This window comes from Belonocnema kinseyi, chromosome 2 (genome assembly GCF_010883055.1).
Source record: "Belonocnema kinseyi isolate 2016_QV_RU_SX_M_011 chromosome 2, B_treatae_v1, whole genome shotgun sequence".
Lineage (NCBI taxonomy): Eukaryota > Metazoa > Arthropoda > Insecta > Hymenoptera > Cynipidae > Belonocnema > Belonocnema kinseyi.
Genome location: NC_046658.1, coordinates 90,579,233 through 90,592,738, shown reverse-complemented (window position 1 = coordinate 90,592,738; position 13,506 = coordinate 90,579,233). Strand labels below are relative to the sequence as shown.

Genomic DNA, 13,506 nt, shown 5'->3' with positions numbered 1-13,506 from the left:
TATGGTTACCGATCCTCATTTGGTTATTGAAAGACGTGACCGATGTCGTGTCAATTATTACGGCAATGTTTTCTGTTTATTTACGTTACATGTCGAAACTTATTTGAAATTCGTGTTAAAATCAGTAAAATTCAGAAACTTCATTTTTAATTGAAAAGCACCAATCAGCAAAGTGGATGCCACATTTCAAATAATTTCGTAAGTCAACGTGGAATGTCTCTTTCTCCAGCTTCAGTGATTCTAACCTCAAAAATAGTTTGACGTTTCCCGCAAAATTATAAACTTTATTTGGGGTTATTATTCAGGAATAGTTAATTATTTGGTTCTGAAAATATTCGCAAAACGTTTTACACAAAATATTATGTCCGTTATTTTTCTTGTAGAAAATATATTCTGCACAAAATATTAAAATCCGCAAATCAAATATTTTCTACACAAGTAGATGCTATATAATTATTCATTTTATTTCAATATTGTTCCTGCCCTATTTTTTGGAAAATTTAATTATTATGGTGAAAATTGAACTATTTTATTAAAAGGTCAACTTCTTTCATCAAATTCTGAGCGTTTACAGGAACAAAAGTGCTGGAATTTTTCTTGATTTATACTTTAAATGATATATTATTAAAACAAAAATATAATCAATATTTTAAATTGCAATTGAAACAATATTTATAGATAAAATTGGTTAAACTACTTTGATAAAAATTCATTTTATTCGTTTAAGATCTAACAAAAACTCTTTTATTTTCGTCGAAAGTTACTTTTCTTAACCGGAAATTCCACTATTCCATTTTGGACTGAAAATCGATAACTTTTTGTTTAAAAATTGAGTTCTAATTGTACTATTTTACTAAAAAAAATCTTTAGGTGGAAAATTCAACTTTTTGAAGAAGATTCATCTGTTTGGCTTAAAAATTTAACTTTTTCGCAAAGAATTCGCCTTTTTGGCTTGAAAATTCCAAGTGTTAAAATATTAACTATTACATTTTTTTGATTGAGAACTTATATTTTTGGTTGTATTTAGCAGTTATTGATTTAAAATTACTCTTTTCTATTAAAACATAAATTATTATATTTTTTGTCTAAAATTCAGTTTTTTTATTTACAGTTCCAAACTTTTTTGTTTTAAATATCATTTGTATTATTAATCGTTGATAATTCGTCGTTTTTTTATATATAAAATTCATATAATTGATTGCAAGCTAAGCTGATTTGTTTAAAATGTATTGTTAGTTAAATATTCGTCAATTTAACCAAAAATTGATCTCTTTAGTTCAAAATTTATCGTTTTTTTTTAAATTCGTTTGTTTTAAAATTAATTTTTTTACTAAAAATTTGATGATTTCGTTTTTGATTGAAAATTGAATTATTTTATTAAAAATTCAACTATTTATTTAAAAAGTCAACTTTTTTGTCGAAAATTCATCTAATATATTTTTAGCTGAAAATCGATCCTTTTTGTTTAAAAATTCTACTATAACATTTTTCGATTAAAGTTCATCTTTTGTGTTTGAGAAATATACTATTTTGTTAAAAATTGATAGTTTTTAGTTGAAAATATAATTATTTGGTTAAAAATTCATCTTATTTAGTTGAAAATTTAACTAATTGATTAAAAATACATATTTGTGGGATCAAAACGCCAGTCCTTTATTAATAATTGAATTATTTTTTTGAAAATTAATCTATTTTGTCAAAAAGTTAACTTTCTTTGCCGAGAATGCAACTGTTGGTTGAAAGTTCAACTTTTTTGATAAAAATTCATTTAATTTGTTTAAAATTTAACGAAAACTCTTTTTTTGTTGTTCTTTAAAAATTACTTTTCTTAACTTAAAATTCACCTTTTCCGATATTGGCTGAAATCGATAATTTGTTAAAAAAAAATTTAACTGCTACATTTATCGTTGAGAATTCTTCCTTTTGTGATACAAATTATACTACTTTGTTAAAAATTGATTTTATTGATTGAAAATATAAATACTTTGTAAAAAAAATTGTTCGTTTTTATTGAATTATTTGGTAGAAAATCAGCTTTTTTTTGCTTAAAGCAAAATTTGTAATTAGGTTGACTTTTTTCTTGACTGATTTCGATTGAAAACTAAAATTTTTTTGTTCAAATATCAAATATTACCTTTTCCAGTGACAATTAATTTTTTTTAGTAGAAAATACAATTATATTTCTTTTTAGGATATAAATTCGACTATTTTATTAAAATTTATTGTATAATATTTACTAAAATTTGTTGAAAATTCAACCATTTTGTTAAAAAGTTAACTTGTTTTTAAAAAAATTGCAACTATTGGTTGAAATCTGAGCTACTTCAATACAAATTTATTTCATTTGTTGAAAAAATATAAAAAAATTAATATTTTTTTGTTTGAAAATTACTTATCCCAACTAAAAATTTACCTATTCCATTTTCAGCTGAAAATCGATAATTTTAAATAAAAGATTCAACAATTACATTTTTCGATGTAAGTTCATCTTATGAGGTATATTTGCAGTTGAGAAAAGTCATTTTCAAACTTAAAATTATGAATTTTCGTTACAGTTTCAACGAATAAAATAAATTTTTATCAAAGTAGTTTAACTTTGAAGCAATCGTTAAATTTTGAACATAATTATTTAATTTTTAATCATTTATTTGACTTTTTATGTCACAAGGTGCATTTACAAACAAATAGTTAAATTTTCAAACAAAATGATTAAATTTACAGCCAAAGAGATCAAATTTTCGTTCAAATTGACGAATATTCAACTAAAAATTAATTATAAACAAATGAGCTCAAATTTTTAAGCAAAAAAGGCGAATTCTCTGTAAAACAGTAGAATTTTTAAGCCAAAAAGATCAATCTTCTATAAAATAGTTGAATTTTCGAACCAAAGATAATTTTTAATGGCTCAAATCATTGAAAAAATTTTTCAAACGGAAAATTTTATCAACAAATAATTATATTTAATAATAATTTATTTATTTTAAAAAATTCAACTTTCATAAATTGAATTTTCTCCTTTCAACGAAACCATTAGCAATACTATTTAAAATTCTTTAAATTTGAAAAAAATCGAAAATGTTAGATTCAAATTTAATTTTCAGTTTTAAATGTTTGCAATATTGAAACTAAATGTTTAAGTTCATAATCCTGCAAATAAAAATTATTAAATTTTGATGACGTTTGTATCAAACGAGGCTGGAAGGAAATTATTTTAAATTCTCTGAAAAAATAAAATATGCAGTCAAATTTAGTACTCTTTTCTTTTTAAATTCAATGTCAAATCATTGTAAATATAATTTCATTTATCTCAAATGTTATACAATATTTACAGCTCCTTAGAGTATATTATTAACAGACATATTAAAATAAAAACATTTCTAATTGTAATTATTGTATTAAAAAAGTAATACATATTTCTCTTGATAAAAAACCTTATAAGTACTCCTAAATAATATAATAATTATATATCATCAATAACGCCATTGGGCACATCAGCATTAAATTTAAAGCCAGTTCCCTTGAAACTTTTCTCAGTCCATTCATTAAATCGGCGTTCCAAATCTTTGGACATGTAATTTTTCCAGTCTCCTATTTGTCCCTTTCTAATGAATCTAATATTTGGATCATCTTTGTTCCCATTTTTCTGAGGAAGAATTTGTTCTAAATTTACAGCAGGGTTTGATGTCATCTTCGAAAATTTCAAATGATCTTTGAGTTGTTCAATCTGCTCTTCCGTTATTTTCTTGTTGAGAAACTTAGCTGTCTTCTTAATCATTTCAGTTTGGTTCTGTACAAAATAATTTTTATGAAACAATTTATCTTAATATTTAACTCAAATTTTGAGGTTTTAGTTTCTTACTGTTTTCATGTCCTCGTATGTCAGGAAAAGTACATTTTCGTCATTTCTGTGTTCCCAAAATTTAAGTATGTGGTTCCAAAATGCTCCCATTGGTGCTGACAACCCAAACATTATCAGTATCTTATAATTAATCAGGGTGTCTGATAATCGGAAAATAACCGGGAATTTTAATAAAATCGAGAATGAAAATTTCAGTCGGGAAACGCATTTAAAGTTTTGGAAAATGTGATATTTTTAATAAATCGTGATAATAAGACACATAAATTTGAATGTATCTCCTATGCTTTTTTTAAAAATGTTTTAGTCACGGTCAAGTTTGCGTATTTTCTAAACCATCCATTTTGGAAACAAACATTTCCAAATAAATCATTTTATTTCGTAATAACATTTATTTCTAAAGGTTTCTAATCATTATTGCTAAATAAAAAATTTGTATTGTAAACTAAATTTTAAAGAACGGGAGAAAATTGTGTTAATAAAATTTCCCTATAATATAGTATTATTTGTAAACTTTTTCGCACTTTTCAAGAGACAAGAAAAAGATTTCTGGAATAATTCAAAATGATTCCGATTTTAAATTAAAATCTGGAAAATTTGAAGACATTTTTATTATTTTTGCAGGATTTAGAAAAATTGAAGGAAAACTTAATTATTTAAGAAGACATTTCGAAGTTTTCGAAATTTTGAAAAGATTCGAAAATAATTAAAATCTTGAGAAGTTTTCTCAACATTTCAAACAAAATGTAGATTTTTTTTAAATTCGAAAAAAGAAGCTTTTCAAGAATTTTGAAAGGTTTTAAGAGAACTAAACAATTCTTAAGATTCCTAGTAAAATATCAAATAATTTTTTTTTAAATTAAATTTAAAAAAAAATGAAGAATATTTCAAAACGTTTCAAATGATTTCCTAAAGTTTCGAAAAGGAATGTAGAAGGTTTTAAGGAAAAATGTTAAAGTTTGCCTTTCAAAAAGTCTAAAACAAAATGTAAATTTTTTAAAAGTTCGAACTAAAAGTTTAGAATTTTCGAAGGTTTTAAGAGGATAACATATTTTTCTTTACATTTCTGACAAAATTTAGAATTGCTTTTTATTTTGAAAAATATTTTTAAGATAATATTTCAAAACATTTTAAAAGATTCCCAATATTGTCCAAAAATAACCCAGCAGATTTTGTGGCTTTTTTAATTTCTAGAAAATTTGGGATCATTTTAAAAGATAACTGGGAGGCTTAGAAGTTATGAAAAGATTATAAAGTAATTTAAAATGTTAAAACTCTTGAAAAAATTTTAAAAAGTGAAAACAAAATATTACAACATTCAAAACATTTCAAATGACATCCTAAATTTTCGAAAAAGTATATAAAGGTTCTAAAGAAAAATTTTGCAAGATTGCAAAAATTCAGAAAAAAGTCGTGCAATTTTTAAAGATATTTATAAGTTTTGAATAGATTTAAAAATAATTTTAAACTTGTAAAAATTTTTTAAAAATTTGAAAAAAGTTTAGCTTTTTAAAGATTCGAACAAAAAATGAGGAATATTTTTGTATTTTTTTTTGTATTAATGATGAATGATTGATTAATTATTGAAGGCTTATTACAAAAACTAATTATAAAAGTTATTTATTTTAACACTGGGTGAGTTTTATAATAACTATGATATAAACGCATGTAATTATAATGAAACTGTCATAAAAAAAGATTTAAAATCTTCTACTTTAAAAATGTTTATTTTAGATTTTTATTTTTAATTTAAAGAATGTTAAAATTCAGTCTTAAACGATTAAATAATTAAAAGCGTTTGAAGTTTAAAATTTTTTATAAAAAACGTTTTTATTTTATTTACTATGAATATAAATAAATTATGTGTAAAGGGGGAAAATAATTGATTGGTCAAAATGATTTTAAACCCGTTCAAAATTAAAAATTTGCAGATTTTAACGTTAAATATTAAACCGTTTCAATTCGAAATTTCCAGTCATTAAAAAATGCAAACCTCCGATTCAAACAATATAAACTATTTTAAACTTAAAAATCTCTTCATAATAATGTATTTGTAATTAAAAGCTTTCACTAAATTTAAAATATTGTTACAATCTAAAATATTCCATTTTTAATCCATTCAATTTCAAGTTTTTTATTTAAGAAAAATAATTATTATATAATGTTGAGCAATAATTGACTGTTTAGTTATGACAAATGAATTGAAACCAATTATTTAAAATTAAATAATCTGAAACTGAATTGTTTGACATAGAAAGCCTTAAATCGTTAAAATTTAGAGGAGGTTTTAAACTTTGAACGTTGCAATTTTGATTATTATTTTTTTTAATGTTTAATTTGTAAGTGAAATTGTTAAATTTTTATGTTTAAATACAAATTGAAAACTTATTGTTTGTAGAAAAAAATTGAATAATTTTAACAGGTACTTAGAAGTTTTGAAAAGATCCAAAATTAATTAAAAAATTTAAACGATTTCAAATAATTTAAACCAAGTGTATACCGAGTGCAAATAGTTACGACCTAATTTAAAACAAAATGTAGATTTTTGCATATTTAAAAAAAAAAAGTGTAAAAACTTTATAAGAATAGAAAAAAGCTTCAAAAGAATAAAAAACATTTTCGCAGGATTTCTAGGAAATTTGAAAATAATTTATCATTTTGGAATATCATCTTAAAACAACATTCAAAAAGATTTTAAAAGATTTCCAAAATTGTAAAAAAAAGAATCTGGAAGATTTCAAGAATTTTTTTCAATTTGCAGAGGTTTCTAAAAATTGTAGGAAAAATTCTATTCATTTCAAAAGATATTTATAAATTCTAAAAACATTTCAAAAATAATTTAATAGTTGAATAAACCAATTTAATTTTTCAATTTTTAACGTTTTTTGCTTAAAATGGTTTGAAATAATTTAATTTTAAAATTTTAAGGTTCATTGATTCTTTAATTTAGAACATTGAAAATGATAACGTGGATTTATATTTTTAGAATTGAATCTGAATCTTTGAACTCATTAATTATTAAAAGTTCAAAATTCTTTCAGTTGATCTAAATTTCATTTCAAATTGTTCAATTGAAACATTTTTGAATTAAAAAACTTTTAAACTTTAATTTCAAAAGTTTAAAATTCAAGAGGGCCATTCGAAGTGCTTTAATTTGTTAGTTTATTCTTTATTGCTGCAAATAAAAAAAATGTTAAGTTTTTGAGTTCGAATTTTTTAAATTTATTGACCGTGAAAAATGTTTGCAAATCGGGAAATGACCCGGATTTTTTTTCTTTGATTAAAATGTCCACCCTACTCGATAAAATATTTTGGTTTTAAACTATAATAAGAGATCACAATATATAAAATTACTTGTTGGAAAACCTTGTGTTTAATGGGTTTTATTCGTGTTTCTAGCAGGAGATTATACATTTTCAACCGGAAAAAATGGAATATAATCGGAAATTTTGTGGTCGAAAATTAGTAGAGCCCCTGTTAATATTTACAATATTAAAAGATTTAATTAATGAAAAATTGCATTACCACTGTCTTCCAAAAAGAGATCAGCAAACTCTTCAAAGCTGCTTTCGATCCCATGAAAAGTTCTGCAGTAATGGTAGAAACTTACACAAGTATCTTTAGGATTCCTTGTTACGTAGATAATCTGAAATATTTCAAATGCAGAATTTATTATTAAAATTATGCAGCATTTACAGCCATTCGCATATTTTTGTTTTTCCCCTCTTTTTCAAAAAGATACCCTTTTCCCACCTTTTTCGAGAAATTTTCCCTATTTTAAAGATATTTTTTCTCTAGTTTTTCATACTTATATCCTTCCTTAACGCTTACATGAAAAATACTTCTTTGAAAAAATGTATTTAGCCGAATGTGCCCAGCCATATCCCGATTTTTGGATTTTCTAAAACGTTGAAGAGAAAAAAATTCTCATAGTGAGAAAGTTATTCTATATGTTTTCAGGTTAAAAAAAAATATTAGGGGATCGCTGATGTTTTTTATGGTCGATATGCGACTTTCATGTGATAATACAATAATTTTTATTATTTTTAAAGTTGATGCTTCTTCATAAAAACTGAGGATATTACTTTTTCACAAAAATTGGAAATTGTCAGCGTGAGAAAAAAAACATTTATGGGGCCTTAACATCCATAGAGGATTAATTTTCCGATAAACTTTAGTTTAAAGGATTAAACTTTATTCCTAATTTTTTTAAACGTAAAGCTCCTCGAATATATTTGTCATTTAATTAATAATAATTTAATGTGCCACAAGCCTTAGGTACAGAAAATTATTAGTAAATAAGAGTTAAACATTTATTATGAGTTTCTTATTTTTAAAAAATGTTATGGCTAAATTTGACACCCAAAACTGAAATTTATGACCAAACTAATTCTTCAACAGCTGTTTTCTGTAAGTCAGGGAATTTAAAACTGGTCAGGTTAAGTCAGGGACTTTTCGATTAACTGAAGTTGAGGTTAACTTTATTATTTTGTTAAAAATTCCTCTATTTTTGTAGAAATTGCATCTGTTTTTGGTTAAAAATCACAAGTTTTTCTTTGAAAATTAACCTTTTTTTGTTTGATGATTTAACTATTTTGTTGAAAATCTCCTTTTTTGGTTGAATTCAACTGTTTCTAGATTTAAATAAAAATATTCTTTGGTTGAAAATTATAACAATTAGTTAACAGCGGGCTACTTTGTTTAAAAGTTATTTTTTTGGTTGATGATTCATCATTTTATTTGAGAAAACCTTTTTTTAATTAAAATTAACTATTTGATTGAAAATAATTTAAAAAAAAAATTAATTTCTTTAAATGAAATTTTAATTTTTACATATTTTGTTTAAAATTTATCTTCGTCAGATGAAAAGTCAACTACATATTTGATTTACAGTGTCTACATTTAGTTGAAAATTCGTCTTTTGTGATTAACTATTAAACATTTTGGTGACTAATTCAACTTTTTGGTTGAAGATTCATTTCTTTAATAGAAGATTTAACTATTGGGTTTAAAATTCCTTTAAAATTTTTAATATTTGGATGAACATTCATGTATTGTCCTAATAATTAATCTTTTTTTTTTTTTTTTTTTGGTAAAAAATTAATCTTCTTGGTTGGAAATTTCTCCTTTTGGTTGAAAATTATCTCTTTCATTGCACCTATTTTTTTATATAATTGCTGATTAATTTTTTTTGCCTGATAATTTCACTGTTCCCTTCTCTGTGAAAAATTGATCTTTTTTATTAGAAATGTCATCTTCTTGGTTGAAAATTAAACTGTTCGGCTGGAAATTTAACTATTTTGTTGAAACTTCATTTATTTTGTTTAAAATTGGTCTTTTTTATGAAAAATTAAATAATTGGGTTAAAAATTAATTTTCTTGTTGAAGATGCATTATTTTAGTTAAAAATACATTTTTTTGATGAAAATTTTAATTCTTTTGTTGCAAAATTTTTTTGTTGAAAATAAAACTTCTTTACTGAAAATGTAACTATTGCATGCTTGGAATAAGATTGATCTTCTTTGCTTAAAAATTCAGCTATTTGGTTTAAAATTTCTGTATTTTGTTGAAACTTTGTGTTTTCTGGTATAATATTAAAATTTCTGTTGACTAATTTACGTTTTTGGTTGGAAATTCATTTCTTTGGTTAAAAAATTAACTAAGGTTGAAAATTTCAAAATTTGGTTGTAAATTCATGTATTTTGTTAAAAGATATCTTTTTTGGCGGATAATTATCTTTTTGGTTGAAAATCCGACTGTTTGATTGAACATTAGTTTTTACATTATTTAAAATTAATTTATTAAACTAAATATTCAACTATTCCCTTTTTCGTTGAAAACTTATCTTTTTTTAATAGAAATTTAATCTTATTGGTTAAAAATGTATTTGTCTGGTTGAAAATTTAATTATTTTGTTAAGAATTTGTCTTTTTTAGGCTGAAAATTTAATGTGTTAAAAATTCATTTTTGTATTGAATCATTATTTTAATTAAAAATTAACTTATTTGCTTAAAAATTTCACTATTTTGTTGAAATTTCGATTTTTTACAAATATTTTAAAAATATAAATATTCTATGTTTGGTTTAACATTTATCTTCTTTACTTGAAAATTCAGCTATTTGGTTTAGAATTTCTGTGTTTTCTTGAAACTTTGTATTAATTTTTTTACTGAAAATTGAACTATTCCCTTTTATGTGGAAAATTTATGTTTTGTTAATACTAATTTAATCTTCTTGGTTGCAAATTCGTTTGGTTTAAAATGAAACTATTGGGTTAAAAATTCATTTTTTTAAATTGAAGAGTCATTATTTTAGTTAAAAATTTATATCTTTACTCGAAAGTTCATCTTCTTGGTTGAAAATTTCTGTATTTTGTTAAACCTTTAGATTTTTATGGCAGAATATTAATCTTCTTGCAGACTAATTATTCTTTTTGTAGAAAAATAATCTTCTTGGTTGGAAATTTCTCTTTTTGGTAGAAAATGCATTTCTTTGGTTAAAAATTAGTTTTTATTAATTTAAAAATAAATTTTTTAAACATAAAATTTAAATTTTCCATTTTTTGTTAAAAATTTATCTTTTTGGTTTAAAAATTAGTCGGCTTAGGTTGAGGATTCAAATAATTTTTTGAAAATTCGTATCTGTGGTAGAAATATCAGCTTTTATACTTTGTTTGAGAATTAATTTTACAATCGAAGATTTATCACTTTGTTCAAAAATTAAACCATTTTGTTTGAAATCACTTTCTTGTGGGTTGAAAATTAATTGTTTAAACTAAAAACGTAATTCTTCTATTTTGGGTTCAAAATTTTGTCTTTTTCAATTTTACATTCAACTATTTGCTTGAAAATTGAATGGTATTTAATTAAGATTTGATGTTTTGATTTTAAATTTTTTAATAAAAAAATTAAAATCCTATAAATAAGGATTATTAACTCATAAAAGTGGCACGTTGTCCCTAAAAATCAGTTTAGCAACCTCTATTTATTTGTTAAAATATCTTTTTAAAGAATACCGTTAAAGTCACATAAAGTAGTAAAAACATTCCGGTTTGTTCCCTTACTTCGTTACCTATTTTTGAGAAAAAATTCCCCTTTTCTCCTATTTCGAGAAAATATTGCGCTGCTGGAAATTAGTCATAAATCATTTTTTTTATATACCTTTGGTTTCTTTTCATGGATTTGTGTCGGCAGTAATTCCCATGGAAGATGTGTTTTAATGTAACGTGGACCTTGCATCCCTTCTACATATTCTACTGAATTACCAAGTTTCGAAAACCAATCAACATAATCTCCTGTTACGATTAATGCTGAAGATCTGAAATAATTTTTATTGCATTTAAAAAACTAATAATTAATCAGATTTAAGATGTTTATCTTTTAACTTACTCCAGTAAAGGGTTCCGTAAAAATATAAGGGTCTCCGCAGTTTTAAAATCGCAATCTTTTCCGATGCACCAAACCATTTCTTGAACCCAATGACTTCCTGCAAGAAATTAATTTAAATATTTTAATCACTTTTTTTATGTTACAATAATACGATCAATATTCGTAAAAATATTGTGAACAACCTACGTGTAAAAAGTTATTGGATCATAAAATAAAAATATTAATTAAAATCTTTCTTCCTTTCACAGAATGAAGAGCTATGAATTAAACAATTTCAAATTAAAGAGTTCAAAATTTTATGCTAAACTTAGTTTCAATTTCAATCACAGAAAAACTTCCAAAATTGAAATTCAAGTGTAGAAAAAATGTTGCCATTTTCATTTAGAAAATGAAAAATTGAATTATTTTTTATTAAAGCTTTATAATTTTAAAATTTAAAATGAATAGCGTTTAAAATAGAACAATTTTTAATTTTAAGAAACCGTATTCAAAGTTTGAATTTTTTCAAATTTCAAGCCACAACCGTAAGACATTTCTAAGTGGAAAACGTTTAAAATCTATTCATTTTAAATTCAGTTACTGTCTTCACACTCTTTCCCCTATTCTCTCATGCTAGACAATTAATATTTTTTTATTAAAAAGTCAACTTTGTTAGTTAAAAATTAAGTTTATTGTTGAAAGTTTAACTGTCTTCTAAAAAATTCTTCTTTTTGATATTAAAATTCAACTATTTGCTTAAAATTTTTTTTTTTTGAAAATTCAACTATTTGCTTAGAAAAATAACTTTTTTCGAAAAAAATCGTTTCTTTGGCTTAAAAATTCAAGTCTCTTGTTGAAAATTCAATTGTTTTTGGCTGAAGCTTAATCTGTTTTATTTGCAAATTCGACCATTTGGTTGAAACTTCAAATATTTTGTTTCAAAATCATTTTTTCTGGTACAAAATTCAACCGTTTTGTTGAAAATTGAACTGTATTTTTTTTTAATCCGTCTTTAAGTTGAAAAATCAACTATTTGGTTAACAATTAAACTATATTGTTGGAATTTCCTCTATTTTTATTTAAAGTTTAACTATTTTATTTGAAATTAATTTTTTGTTTTTATCATTTTAAAAAATATTTAGAGGGTTCAGAAGTTTTGAAAATATTTTTTAAAATTCTATACAAAATATGTATCTTTGAAGATTCCGCAACAAAATTTAAAAACATTATCAGAAATTTAAAAGGTTTCAAGAGAGTAAACAAGTTTTTTAAAGATTTTTGAGCAAATTTTGAATAGTTTGTTATTTCAAAAAAAATAATTCTAAGATAAAATAAAAAAATATTTCAAAACATTAAAATTCAACTATTTGGTTACAAATTCAACTGTTTTTGTCTGAAGTTTGGCTTAAAATTTAACTGTCTTCTAGAAAAATCGTCGTTTTGCTTAAAAAGATAACTGTATGGTTAAAAATTTTAATATTTTCTTGAAGATACTTCTCTTCTGATCGAAAGTTCAACTATTCGGTCGAAAATTCAACTTTAGTTAATAATTCAACGGTATTAACAAAAAATTATTTGTAAATACAACTGCCAATTTGTACAATATTATTATTTAATATTCTTTTCATTGAATTATTTGGTTGAACATTAATCTTCCGTGTTTAAGCTTTAGAGGGCCGGCAATTCAAAAAATCATGTTTTTTCGCCATTTTCGAAAAATTCTACATTGAGCAAAAATGTGTTTTCAATTTCTAATTTTTTATTATTATTCACTAACAAAAACTGTACATCAAAATATATTTGTCATTGAATACATCGTGTCGTATAATGAAAGTAATATCTACTTGCTTGTGCTTACATATCAAATTGTTTTTGTTTAAAAAGATGGAGACGACGCGAATAGCAGCTACCTAATAAAAACAATATTTGCTTAAGTTACAAGTATTTAAATGTGATAAAGGATGACGTGATTCGTAAACTATCAAAAAGAGTTGTGGATCTTTTAAATATTATTTAAGTAAAAACAGAAATTTAATTTTCCTGTCTTACATCTGATAGAATTTTGAGTTAAGGAGAATTTTATTTAAAAAAACACTAGCTGTTTTCTGTTCTTAATTTTTACTTTAGGGTTTTAAATATAAGTCTTAGCACATTTTTAACGTTTTATATTCTAAATTTTTATTCAAATATAAAGAAAACCGGTTAAAATATTATTTTTTCAAAATTTTAATTTCCACGAATGTACTGCGAAGTTATGTGTATTTAAATGTTGTGCTTTGTTAA

The 13,506-nt window shown here is 23.3% G+C and overlaps 2 protein-coding genes across 2 annotated transcripts in view; one reads left to right on the top strand and one right to left on the bottom strand.

The window, feature by feature from the left end:
- Nucleotides 1-60: 60 nt before the first annotated feature.
- The window catches only part of LOC117168067 (protein fem-1 homolog C), a 60,541-nt gene continuing 47,095 nt past the window's right edge, over nt 61-13,506 (top strand). Inside the window, exon 1 of the mRNA XM_033353425.1 lies at nt 61-198. The gene's annotated coding sequence lies outside the window, so the exon portion shown is untranslated. The remainder of the gene's footprint in view (nt 199-13,506) is intronic.
- LOC117168068 (luciferin sulfotransferase-like) overlaps nt 3,303-13,506 on the bottom strand; it is a 12,532-nt gene continuing 2,328 nt past the window's right edge. The window contains exons 2-6 of the mRNA XM_033353427.1: nt 11,245-11,341; nt 11,017-11,173; nt 7,382-7,502; nt 3,860-3,954; nt 3,303-3,787 (exon numbers count right to left, since the gene is read on the bottom strand). Of these exons, the coding sequence (XP_033209318.1) occupies nt 3,461-3,787; nt 3,860-3,954; nt 7,382-7,502; nt 11,017-11,173; nt 11,245-11,341 (797 nt within the window). The 3' untranslated portion in view covers nt 3,303-3,460. The remainder of the gene's footprint in view (nt 3,788-3,859; nt 3,955-7,381; nt 7,503-11,016; nt 11,174-11,244; nt 11,342-13,506) is intronic.